At 36.1% G+C, this 12,862-nt stretch overlaps 2 protein-coding genes across 37 annotated transcripts in view; one reads left to right on the top strand and one right to left on the bottom strand.

The window, feature by feature from the left end:
• The window catches only part of CACNA1C (calcium voltage-gated channel subunit alpha1 C), a 473,299-nt gene extending 471,076 nt beyond the window's left edge, over positions 1-2,223 (bottom strand). For 16 of the 36 annotated variants that reach the window (XM_085230214.1, XM_085230274.1, XM_085230150.1 and 13 more), the window contains exon 1: positions 1,621-2,217. In XM_085230214.1, coding sequence (XP_085086340.1) covers positions 1,621-1,750 — 130 coding nt within the window. In that variant the 5' untranslated portion in view covers positions 1,751-2,217. Of the gene's footprint in view, positions 1-1,620 lie in introns of all 36 variants that reach the window. The other 20 variants (XM_085230136.1, XM_085230083.1, XM_085230185.1 and 17 more) reach the window with 6 other exon arrangements.
• The window catches only part of DCP1B (decapping mRNA 1B), a 41,078-nt gene that overhangs the window by 9,120 nt on the left and 19,096 nt on the right, over positions 1-12,862 (top strand). Inside the window, exon 4 of the mRNA XM_085230349.1 lies at positions 12,304-12,370. Coding sequence (XP_085086475.1) covers positions 12,304-12,370 — 67 coding nt within the window. The remainder of the gene's footprint in view (positions 1-12,303; positions 12,371-12,862) is intronic.

Raw genomic sequence — 12,862 nt, 5'->3', positions numbered from 1 at the left:
TAAGTGCAGTTCAATGATTGCAAATGGAAGTTTTTAGAGTTTGGAACAAGAGGATGAATTGTATGATTCCCTTTTGTTGTTGTTTTGTTGTTGTTGTTGTTGTTTGGTTGTTGTTGTTCTTTTAAACAAAACTCTTTGTGCTTGTGAGTATTTCTGAAGTGTTTTTTCTTTCTTTTTTCTTATTCAACACGCTTTCCTACAGATACAATATATTTGTTTTTCAATGGAAATTGAAGATCTTATCCTTAAGGCATCTGCTCTTTTCACCCTGCCCAATTCAGCTCAGTTATACAGGGTTTCAATTCAGACTTATAGGACATTTTTGTTGTTTCCTCCTCACACTTCCTACCTTAAGGATGTGGTTGCAGTTGTGGAAGACTTTGGCCATGAAGAACAAACAGTTTAGAACACTTTGTGTTTGTGAATTTGGTTTTCTCAGGATAGTAGATCTTGCAGCCATGATGACTGCAGCCATCTTCTTGGTCTAACAGTTTCAGTCGTGATGATGGTGGTAAAAAGTACAAGGAAAGAAGTACAGTACTGCTAACATAAATTTTTGACTATGTAGAATGATGGATTCTGATTTGAGTATATATCATGAGGAGAAAAAAAACAGTCTAAGGAGCAAAGGTAACAAAGCTTTTTAGTAGTTTTTTAGTGGTTGATAATTATTCTGAATATGGTGGAATTGTTGCTGTCCTGGCAAGCAAATTGGTAGGAAAAGTGTATGAAATAGAATTAAAAGCATCTTTCAAGCAACCTGCAATTATAGATCGTATTCTGAACAGAAAGGAAGGAGTCTCACTGTGTATATCTGCTAAGCAGTCTTTGCTTCCCATTTATGGATATTGTCACATAAGCAACATATTAGCTGGTCTGGACGTTTACTGCTGAGAGTGTACTGCAAGCACTGGGAATTCCGGACATCTCTTCAAGATAAGATAGGCATATCATGCAGTAAAACTCAAGAGTTAAAGTTGGAACAGATTTTTTTTTTTTTTTTTTTTTTTTTTACTTTTAGAGGGAGTTATCTTCACATGACTACCTATACACCCTGTCTTTCGTACTCGCCACCTTGTACAGCATAAAATACTGGATGTTTCCAGGCCAGTGTAAATGCATTGTGCAATTGAAAATATTGTAGAACTAGTTGGTTTTTAGAGTTCGCTCCCTTACACAATAGGCATCTGTATCTATAGAGTTCACTCCCTTTACACAGTAGGTATCTATTTAATATTTTAAGCTTTTGTATGTTCTAAATCTCTTAGCCTGTTTACTCTCTTGTTCCTTATACCTGCGTGCCTTTCTTGTTCCTTTAGTTTTTGCTCCAGTGTGAAAGCGGAAGTGAAAAAGCAACTTTCAACAGATGCTCAAAAGACAGTATGTTAGCAAGAGAAGCTGCCTGCTCAACTCCACAGATGAAACAATTACCAAAATTCCCTAAGTCTTGGTCACACACACGGGCGTTTTCAGTACCTTATCCCCAACTATTTACTGACATTACTAGTGTTATTTCGTACATCATACAGACTGTTCTATGTATGTAGAATGGGAATACTTATCCAAGCAGATAGATACCAGTACGGTTTGCATGCACACAAATCTGAATTTCTCCCTTACCTCCAGGTTTGATGTAGAAGCAGTTGAGCTGAGTTTCATGCACCAGCTTCCCCTTGTACTTCGTTTCAGATTCCCCTTGCTGGTGGCTGGATAGCGGTTGGTACGCTTGCCGAACAAAGGCTTGAAACATGTTTTAAAATTCCAAGGAGCGTTGAAACCACTGAGCTTGAGTATATTTTCCCAGTGTAAAGGAGGTAAATTCCTTTTAGACGATTGTTTCCTAATGCAGTTATTTTATGTAATAGCCTTGTGAAGAAGTTAAAAACCAAAAACCAGAGCTACTGACAACTTGGTCTTTTCATCTAAAAACTACTTTTTTAGCTCCCTGAAGCCTCCGCAATATCTAACGCGCTCTTCTTCCCTTCCTTGCTCGTCACTCCTAATTCTTTTCTTGTATTGTGTTCCTTATGTTCTGTTGGTGCCTTCTCCTCCCCTTGTGGTTTTTCAGGAAAACTTTTTCAGGACTGAGAAGTGGAGATAATGGGCGCCATCCACCCGTCAGCTCGTCACCTCACCGAGCCATGGCGATCTCTGGTTTCTGTATATCAGCACGGACTTCTCTGATAATATCCTCTTGTGTTTGAAAAAAATAGGTTTGTCTAGCAAGGGGTGGACTTCAGTCCTGACATAGCCAGAAAACTTCTCTTGGAATGTGAGCTTGCTCGCTCTCGCTCTTTTATATGTGTGTGTATATATATAAAAATATTTGTAACCTTCTCTCAAAACATGAAAGATAAATATAGGAACAAGTGTATCCCACAGTGCATATACAAGCTGCCCACTTCTGTCTATTACTGATTTAATACAAGCTCTTGAGTGCCTCATCAGCTCGGTCTTCGTCAAAACAAGCCTTAAATCAGAAATAAGCAATATTTTTCAATTGCAGGAGGAGAAAAAGAAATCCTTTGCAAGTATAAGATAGCATACCCTTTAAAGGACAAGGAATGTGTTACATACAGAAAGCCGGTGTTACTGTTCCAGTGGAATTCCACTAAGGCTGCAAATGCAGTGCTGCTTTTTTGTCAAAGTGGCATACAAACTACTAAGTGTGTTGGGCTTAGTATTTGGTATCTGCTCTACTTTAATGATTATGGTTGCAGCTCCTTTGTTGATTTTGCAGTGCAGAACTTGTCATGGTAAAATTTGATAAAATACAAAATCTCAATGGAATAAAATATTTTTTTAATCAGTCTTCACCAAAAATGTGGCTTGTACCTGCTGGCTTCATTATTTTGGTCGTATGTACTCCTAAGCCTTTTAGAGCCTCTTGCAGTAATCCTTTTGCATAGCAGAGAGATTATTTATATGAATAAAAGCAGCCAGAGATCCTGTAGCCAGGAAGAAAAAAAAGTGATGCAAGACACATGCTTTGGGTCAGAAGTCAACAACAGAGGAACTATAAAGGTTCTTCCTGTGAATCATCTGGTGCTGCTCATTGTCTTAGACAGGATATAGATTTTAAGTTTGATGAATTCCACCAATTTTTTTCTCTTTGCCAAACAAACTGCCTTTCTGTAAAATTTCAGGTTTATTTGCTTTACGACATACAGTACTAAATCCTTTACACAGGAATGTGTAGCATCTCTTACTAGACAGGTTTTCATAATTAGAGAAGAACTAATAGTGTATTTTTATTTAAAGTACCTGCTTACAGTGCTTTATTTCTTTTTTAATTGACATCTCTCTCCTTTTGTGGTGTTTTTATGTTTTTCCTGGCTTCTCTCTCGTTAACTTTTTCTATGTCTTTATTGTACAGAAAACAAAGTTAAGGATGGTTTAGGTGGACACTAAGAGTTAAAAGCAGGAGGGGACAGAATGCGGAAGCAAAAGATGATTATGAATGTTTTATTCCAAAAGGACCGTGCACGTGATGTAATACTTCTGAAGCAAAGTCAAATGATGCACTTTCACTTTCTGTATGAAATTTGCCGTTGCTGTAATGAAAATCACCCAGTGCACAACTACAGTTTCAGTACCTCTAAATTCTGTACTCAGCTACTCATAAATTGTAGGGTATATACCGCAGTGCTGCTTCAGTATTTTGAAATATCTAGCTGCTAATATAAAATTAATTTGATAATTTGTGATGCTTTCACCTGTTGGACTACATGCTTGAAACAAGTTTAACAGTTTAAATTATTTCTGTCGTAACAAACTTGATCTCAGAAGTACGTTGTTTTTCCCACTGTACGAGAACCTACATTTGTGTTGGAAGAAAGTAGAAAAGTCACTGAATTGCTATGGTAATCTGCACAATTACCTTCAGTAGTTAGAATTGTTTTTAAAAGATGTGCATGTATTTGGTAAAATAAAGAAACAATAAGGTAGTTCAGAGAGATGGCATTTGTGTCTTTATGAAAGAAACTACGAAGTTGCAACTTTTCCAAGAAAAAAATAGATCATAAGGTATGCTTTAAACACTTTTTTTTTAAATTAAAATTTAAATTATTAAAATTAAATAAATTAAAAATTAAATAAAAAATGATAAGATGTAATGATCCTTCCATTTTGAACAAATAAAAATGGAGCAGTCATATGTGAGTCAGATATATTTAAAAATTTGTAACAGCAATACAGAAGAGAAGGTGTTATTTAAGTCAGTGTCACAGCTGACTAAAGCAAAAGGAATTGCCATAGAGAAAGAGAGACTATTGTTATTGTGTTGAATATAACATGTTAACAGGCTGTGAAAAATCAGCAAAAGCAAATATTTAAGAGGTGCTGTAAATATGAATATTTGGAATGTCAAAAAGAGTAGTTCACTTTTTAGTTACTTATTTCTAAATGGTTTTTGTATTTCAGAAATTAAGAGAGAGTGTAGGAAAAATGAGGAAGTTGCTTGCCCCTAAAATGGTGGCATGTACAAAATGTACAAATGAGGAGATGAATTTTAAAAAGAAACTTGGTCGTATTATGATATTTTTAGATGTCAGTTGTTACAAGAACAAATGTGTATATGTATTCAAACAGCTTAGACTTTTGTTGTTGCAAATTAACATTTTAAGATCTTTCAGATTAGCAAACACATTTTCAGTCATTTGGGGTCGTCAGTCTGATCAGTAGTATATATTCAGGCTTCAGGGAAAAGAAATAATATGCTATTGAACACCTTTTTAAAGTTAAAATATTCTTTGTTCTTTTTTATTGAGGGAAAAAAAGATATGTATAAATAACATCAGCATACTTTGGAAAGCAACTTGCCCTTGAACTCGACTGTAGCTCTGGAAATAAAGATTTACTTTGACCCATGACAGGTACATCAGAGATGAACATTGGAAATGTATTTTTCTGTTTGCCTAAATCATAAATGAATATTCAGATCCATCTGTGTCTCTATCATGCTGCTGTGTATGTTATTTACAGTGGAGAAAGCTTTATTGTAACAGGACTGAGTCCCTGGATACTCATCAGCAGTTGCCACTTTCCTTAACCTAGCGGAAAGCAGGATGGAAATATAAAGACAAGACATTGAAAAGGCAAGGGCAGAACTCCTTTGTATTCTTTGAAATATAAACAAGCTTTCTTCTGGATGGAAAAGCAGTGTCATAACCTTCTCCTTGATTGGAGAGTTTTCTCATTGCTCTTAGCTACTGCTGGGCATGATTCTGTACAAAGAATCAAGAGGAGAGCCTAATTTCTAATTTCCTCTCTTTTACTTGTGGTGATGTTACGTTATTGTAAGCTTTTCTGCTCGTAGAAGTTACGGATATATATTCAGCGTCGATTTGTGTAGTTGCATTTTGTGTGCTGTTCTGATCATTCATGTAGATGAGGGCCTGACTTCATTTCACTGTGCACTGAAGACCTTTTTAATGATTTGTAGTGGGAAGTTAGCCTAGATAATAGGGCACTGCTAAGCTAGTAGAAGTCATAGTTTTAGATGTTGAGGAGTTAAACTTCTTTTCAACTAAGCCATCCTCTGATAGGATTCTTTTTTTCACAGGAAGTTTGCTTTTGTTGACTTAGAATTTTGGGACAGACTTTTTAGCCTTGCGAAAAACTTCTTTGCTTAATTTTTCAAAGTCAATGTCTATCATATTTCTGTATAAAAACAGAATGATACTTTCAACCACCATGTGTTTGTCTTAACATCTCTTCCCATAGCATATATGCTCCTTGAATGAGACTCTGTAATTATTTCCATTACAAAAAGCAGTGGAGCTCCATTCCCTTCAATGTTTCAGAAGTCTTGTGAAAAAGTAATGCAAACCACTTGTTGCTGAAGAGCAATTTATAAGAACAATAAAGGATTTATTAAGAACAACTTCTTATTTAATAAATTGATAGCCTGGCCCTAGAGACAGACTTCCTGCCTTAATTTCAGTGTCGTGAATCATCATGATTTAAAAATTACTTGGAAATGATGTTGCAATGACAGGGGATGCAAGTGGAAAAAAAGTGCAGTGGGCCAGATGGATCATAATGTAGATTCTATTCCTGTGTCATGACCAAAATTGTTGCATCATAAGAACACAATTTTAAGGTAAATGTTGCAAATCAAGTATGGGATCTTTTTCAAACAGTGAAGAAGCCACTGATGAACTCTTGCATCTGCTGAGCTTTATGGGAATAAATGGAGCAATGGGATTTAAAGTTTCCTACAAAGCTAGCATAATTTTAGTTTTGAAACTATTTAAGGGATGTTGTAGTCAGTCATTCTTTTGTTTGCTAGAATCGATGGGGGTTTTTGGTTGTTTTTTGCTTTGTATTGTTTTGCTTTCTTTTATTTTCCAATATATTTGATTAAAAATCTGCCTGAAGTCAGGCTGTCTCCGTAGAGTAGAGCAGATATGATTTTATAACCATCAGAATATTTTGTGGCACTGTATCTGGACATCTGTGAGTTGGTCAGCCAAATTGCATGATTGGTGGAAGGTTATAGGAACATTTAAAAGTCCATTAAAAAAAAAAGTGTTTAAGGTATAAGCAGATGATGGTTGGGAACTTGTTCTTGACTTTTAGTGTTACCAGTCACTCTCCATTCTCTAACCAGCTGTCCTGGTTCTGTCCCTCCCTGTTTTTGTGCTCCCCAGCCCCCTTGCTAGCAGGACTGTGTTATCAACAGTTATAAATATCTAATGGTCAGGAGTCAAGTGGATGAGGCCAGGCTCTTTTCAGTGATGCCCAGCGACAGAGCAGGGGGCAACGGGCACAAACTGGAATACTGGAAGTTCTATCTGAACACAAGGGAATACTTATTTTGAGGGTGACAGAGCACTGGAACAGGCTGCTCAGAGAGGTTGTGGAGTCTTCTCTGAAGATATTCAAAACCCACCTGGATGTTTTCCTTTGGAACCTGTTGTAGGGAACATGAATTAACAGGGGGTTGGACTGATTATCTTCAGAGGTCCCTTCCAACCCTTGTAATTCTGTGAAATATCCTTGGGTTTGTACAGCAAATACCATTCCTTTCCTTGTCTGTATAAAAGTCACCCAGATTCTGGAACCAGGGACATTATCAGCCTTTAAATGAAAGAGCAAGCATTCAGTACTTTGACAGATATGTTTCTTGCCCCAGTTTTTTAGGAACTGAAGTTAAGCTCATATCAAAACACAGTTTTATGTTGATTGAAAATTCTTGTACTGCTTCAGTTTCTTGGCATTTTTGTGCTTGGGATGCCATAAAAATGTTGATTTCTGAGAATTTCCAGAAACAATGAGATATATCTAATCTCTATTTCCAGTGTTAAGAAACAAACACATTTGTTTTATATATGTTTTGTATTGCTTTCTGTAGTGGAAAGAAATGAGACCTGAGAGGTGCAATCCTGTTTATATGCCACATCATTGTCAAAATGATATTATGTGATGATTTTTTTTTCTTAGAATTTTGTTCAAGCTAAACAAAATATTGCATTTAAAAAGCTACAAAAATGAACTCTCCTAAACTAACAAATACTGAGGTTAAGGTTGTTGGTGCAATCTCCCTTTTTTACTCACGGAATTTAAAATTCTGTGATCAAAATCTTTTGCAGTAAAGACTTGCTTCAGTCATCGAACAGTCTGAACGATATTCATGTGGAGTGGCTACTCAGAATTCTGTTTTTTCTTCATTACTTACATGTGGGCTCCTTGCTTTGTCATCTGCTGTGGAAGTTCTGTAGTAGGGACAGAACTATTGGTTATTTTTCTTTTGCTGTTGTCTGTGACGCTCATCAATATAATAGCTGATAACTTGTTGCACTTTGGTAGATTAGAAGTATTATTTTTTCTATTTTACATAGATTTTATCTATTTTGGGATCATGGGGCATAGTGGTTAAAATCACAGAGATCCATTAAATGCAGCGTGTGACTTTAAATTATTCTGGTGCAGTTTTTCCAATATATTTATCATTCATGTGTTCAGAACCACTTCCTACAGACTTCAGCTGCGTTTGTAAGTAGCTGGTGTTTTTGCAGGTCATGCCCTCAGATCTTACACTCAGGTTTAGGATCTCACATCAAGAACTGAATGTGAAGCATACACGCTCAGTAACAGCCACTTATGATGACATTTCACAACTTGCGTACCATTGCATAATATCTGAGGGATGGCGTCAGAGATGGTATTCAGCTTTCAAAGACAGAGTGCAGCTGACTTTACTGCAGATATTTTAAATCCTCTTTCCTTTGTTGCAATCCTGTTTTGCTTTATCCCGTGGAACAGGATGTTGAGCTTGAATGGGCCAAGTCTCCTGTACTTGAGCCTGAGCAAAGTGCACTGAACATCATGTGGCTATATTGTAATCATAAATACTCTATTGTAGGTAAAGGGATTGCATTTGCCTTAGAGTAAAATGTCTTAAGTCATGTTTTAAGTTAGGAACTCATTGATTATATAACCTACAGCTAGGTCTTTTTTGCAGTAGGTATAGCAAAATTGATGATGCAGTATTTGAATATGTACTAGAAGAAGAAATCTACCTTTTTAAAATTCAGAAATTCTAAAGATCAATATTCCTTAATTATGCTTTCAGTTGGATAATTTAACTAACCTATTTATTCTAATTCAATATTAACTGTATTTTGTTGATTTGATAGCTGTATTGTATCTTTCTAGTACTACTTAATCTTGCTAACAGTGTTACAACTTTGGTGCCTCTTTTCACCTTTCTGTAATCAATTCATTATTAAATCTCATTTCTTTTAGTAAATCCAGTGAGTTGGGAGCTGTTGAATGTGGATGACTAAATGTATGCTATCTTGTCAGTATAAAAGTCTCTCATTGTTGGTCTTTTGTTAGCTACTTTTAACGTGCCCTGCCCGCTTGGGGGACAAAAGATACTTGATTTTGATTTGTCCTTTCTTTGTCTGTTTTTTACGGTAACTTGATAACTTGATAGCTGAAGCTGGGCCTAAAAGTGACATAATATTTCTTCTTTTATGCTGCAGTGGAAGAATTTGCTTTGTGCCTCTACCATTTATTGATTCACTTGTAAGATGTGAACGTTTTAGCAAAATTACCATTACCACTCTACAGATTATATTTAGATCTGGATTTCTGTTTCATCAAACAGTCTGATAAGATGGAGGGTGAATAAGAAAATAATCTCTTTAGTTTTAATCCTAATGAAACAGTGTTTTCATGCTAGTAGAAAGCCTGCAGTGAAATTTGCACTGTATGTCTGTTTATCTTTTTTGTTAGTGGAGAGCATTCCAGGTTCCTAGCTTGACAGTTGTAGTTCGTAATCATCTCAGTTTCTTTTGCTAGTCATGGATTTTCATGCGTTGTCATACATATTAGAAAAGCTTGCCATTTTGTGTTCATCATTAATGAAGAACATGATCATCAGTAGATGTTTTTACTTCTTTCATTTCCATTTTTGTTTCTGTAAGTATAGCAGGATGAACTGTATGAATTTATACCATGGTTAGCTGAGGTGATGAGCACCCAGTATGAAAACATGAGTTAGCATATTTGGGGTACGTAGTATCTCAGATCACCACCAAAGTATTAAATGTTAAATGTCCTTAAATGTTCTCCCATGCATGAAAGCATTTAGAGTACATTGTGCTGCAACAAATGGAGCACCTGCATGATTCTTTCTCAGTGTACTTCTGAGGTATTCATCTGTTCTGTCTGGACTGATGGAACAAGTGTGGAAGGGAGAAAAAGAGGATTCCCTGCTTCTGGAAGATCTTGCTGCTGAATGGGAAAGTTGTATGCTCAGCAGATGTGGGTTTTCTGTCTCAAGTTTCTTACAGTGGTGCTTCTTTGTCTGGGTTGCAAGTACCTTTTGATTGAGGTGAGAAATTGTGTGTGCCTTTGTGTGTATACCAGTATGGAGGGGATGATATTCTGCATCAAGAGTGATTCGATGGTGAAGGCAGGTATATGTATCTGCCATATACTGGCTTAAAGCTTGGCTTAAAATGTGACTTATTGTTGCATTGGTGGCTTGCTTTGGTGGGCCAGTTTAAAGATAATTAGTATCCTTATGCTGTAATCTGAAATGGTTGTGCATTTGTTATGAGTTGTATTTCAAACTATTAGCTGTCACTCTATAAAATCTCGAGGGCCATTACTTAGGAGTAATCAGACAGTTCACTTGTGTTGGTCTCCAAATTGAGTGAAGTAAACCAGCTTGTGTCTGCTGTTGATTCCAGCCTTTAAACTTGTAATGACCAGAAATACTGCAGTATTTCTGTAGGACTGACAAGTTTCAATTTTATCAAATATTCATAAATAGCCTCTGACATATTTGGTCAACTGTCCAAAAAGTGAAGCTGTTCAACCTATCTTGCACATTCAGTGGTGTTTTATCAGTACTGTTCTACACTGGAGATTCTCTTACAATAAAGAAGAATCTTGATTAATTAAAACAATTTTGACTTGTCAAACTACTACACTGTTGCACTGAATATTATGGCTGTGGTATTGACAACACTAAGAGATCAAAAAAATATTCCAGTATGTTGAGTTAGAAAGATGTGTAGTTTTGCATTACAGGACAGTATATTGCTAATTATTCACATACTTTTTTACAGGTTTACTTTTTTACTTTTTTTGTTATTGATGGCATATGTTAAAGTAATAATGTCTATTTTAAAGGCATATTGATATTAATGTCCATGTTACAATAAGGTAATGATCCAGGTTCTTCAGCTTGTATGTTGAACATTTGTAGGTGGATCTTAGAACCACTGAGGCATATTGTTACCTGTGATTTTTATGGTGAATAACAGAAATCATGATCAGACTTCTGAAAATTTAGCCATGAAAAGGACTATACATATTATAAGAGGTACTTATTGTCTGTCTACAGGATAGCTTTTTAAATGCTTCACCACTTTTTTTTCTGTGTTAAATAGTTGAATTATTTTTAGCTGTGTAAAAGACAACACGTGGATGAAAATTGGAGGGGAAATGGTGATAAGTACTACACTTCTGTCTTGCAAACAGCTGCACATGCAGTTTCTTTTCAAATATTAACAAAGCTAACTTATACTTTATATGTCATGGGTTTGTTCTTTGGAACTGCAGGAGCGATTGCTTTTGTATTCCTCCGATGCAAGGAAATATTGCATGATCGGTGTTGGTGTTGTAATTCTTTTTAAACAGATACTCTATCCACTTCCTCTCCTTGCAAATAGAATCTAGCCCCCACTGCGTTGGAAGGCATGCTAGAAATTGCCTTATCTTAGATTAAAGGAAACTTTTGCTGCAGTATAGTAAGAGGGGAAGAAGAAGAGAAACAAGGTGGCTACCTATTTGCTACCATCTCGCATAAGGAGAATGTACACGTTTCACAAGGTTACAGAGGGATTGCAGGGTACAGAGGGGAAGGTTTGTGTTTACCCTGTAAGCGCTTCTTCCTATCCCTTCTCACAGCAAATTTGTGCCTGAGGTTAAAACTGAAAAATATGGATGGATTGTTCACAAGAATATGACTGGACAGTGTTACACATTTATTCCCAGGCTAACAGGAACTGTATAATAAGGTGGTGGGTGGAAAAAGCTCTTTGTTTATGATGATTGTGAAAGCTGCACTAGCTACAGCTCCATTATGGCTATTACCACGGTGGTGGTTAAGTAGAGTGTACATTTTTGAACTGTTAGTACACACAAATCTTGTTGCTGGGCAAAGCTGCAGGCACTAACTTTCGTGGAAGCCAGAATCAGAAGTCTGAATTTAGATAAAGATTTTCTAATCTTGATGTTGGATACAGATAATAACTTTTGGGGGTTAAACTAGTTGATAAAATTACAGGAAATCCACGAGGAAGTAGAGATGTGTTCATACTGCCATAACAACTTTGACGGTATGTGAGATAAGCCCCATGCTTGTTGAAAACTGAACACGTCTTGCGTATATTTCTGTGCAACACTGCCTGCAGTACTTAGCCCCTGGGATCTAATCATTATGATATGACAACTGGGAAATTCAATGAGGACAAGTTATTAAAGGGAAAAAAATGCAAAATGACAAGCCTCTGTTTTAGTGTTTCAAAGAAAAGGATCAGAGGTACCTTTGCCTGTAACCAGGGTTCAAGAGCTTGTAATGTACATTCTTAGGTACACCTTCTGATCCTTTTTGATTTTGCTGGAGAATTTGAGGTGTCATTTTTATAGAAGGGGAAATAAAGAAATAGAAACTAAAACTTACAGGTCACTTCTAAATATCTAGCAGGCAGAACTGCTATCGGGTAGAAATGCTGTTTGAGAAGATGCTCATAGTTTGTGTTTGATGTGCATTTACAGTGTCCATATATGGGATTTGGTTTTATGATAAGGAAGAATGCCAAAGAATTGCAGAGCTCATGAAAAAGTAAGTGACGGGTAAACAAGACTTTGTGCTTTTTTTTATGTATGTATTTCTGTACATACATGCACATTATATTACTAGGATGTCTAGTATCTTTCTACTTAAAACCTGCTCGTATAGAATTTGTTGCAAGTAAAAATGTCTCACACCTGCATTTTATATATTCAGAAATAATTGCAGTACTTTTTCCATAATTTGCAGTGCAGGTTTCTAGCTACATCAAAGTGTAAAAGTTCATCTGAATTGTTTCTTGATGATTCAGATATCTGTTTTATACAGTTGTATTCTTTGGGAGGGGTTAATGCATTTCTCAGTTTGGGGAGATTTCCTTCTTTTATCAATGTAAGTATGGACTATCATGAAGGAATGCTGCAGTAATACACTTTATTGTTTTTATCCTTTTTCTACATCATGGTTGATTTCTTGTTTCTTTCTTTCTTACCAGTATGTAAAGAATCCACTTTGGTTTAGGATTATAAAGAAAGGCTTTAATTA

This window comes from Meleagris gallopavo, chromosome 1, assembly GCF_905368555.1.
Source record: "Meleagris gallopavo chromosome 1, MGAL_WU_HG_1.1, whole genome shotgun sequence".
Classification (NCBI taxonomy): domain Eukaryota; kingdom Metazoa; phylum Chordata; class Aves; order Galliformes; family Phasianidae; genus Meleagris; species Meleagris gallopavo.
The sequence above is the reverse complement of the archived record's forward strand: the minus strand, read 5'-3'. Positions and strand labels throughout refer to the sequence as shown.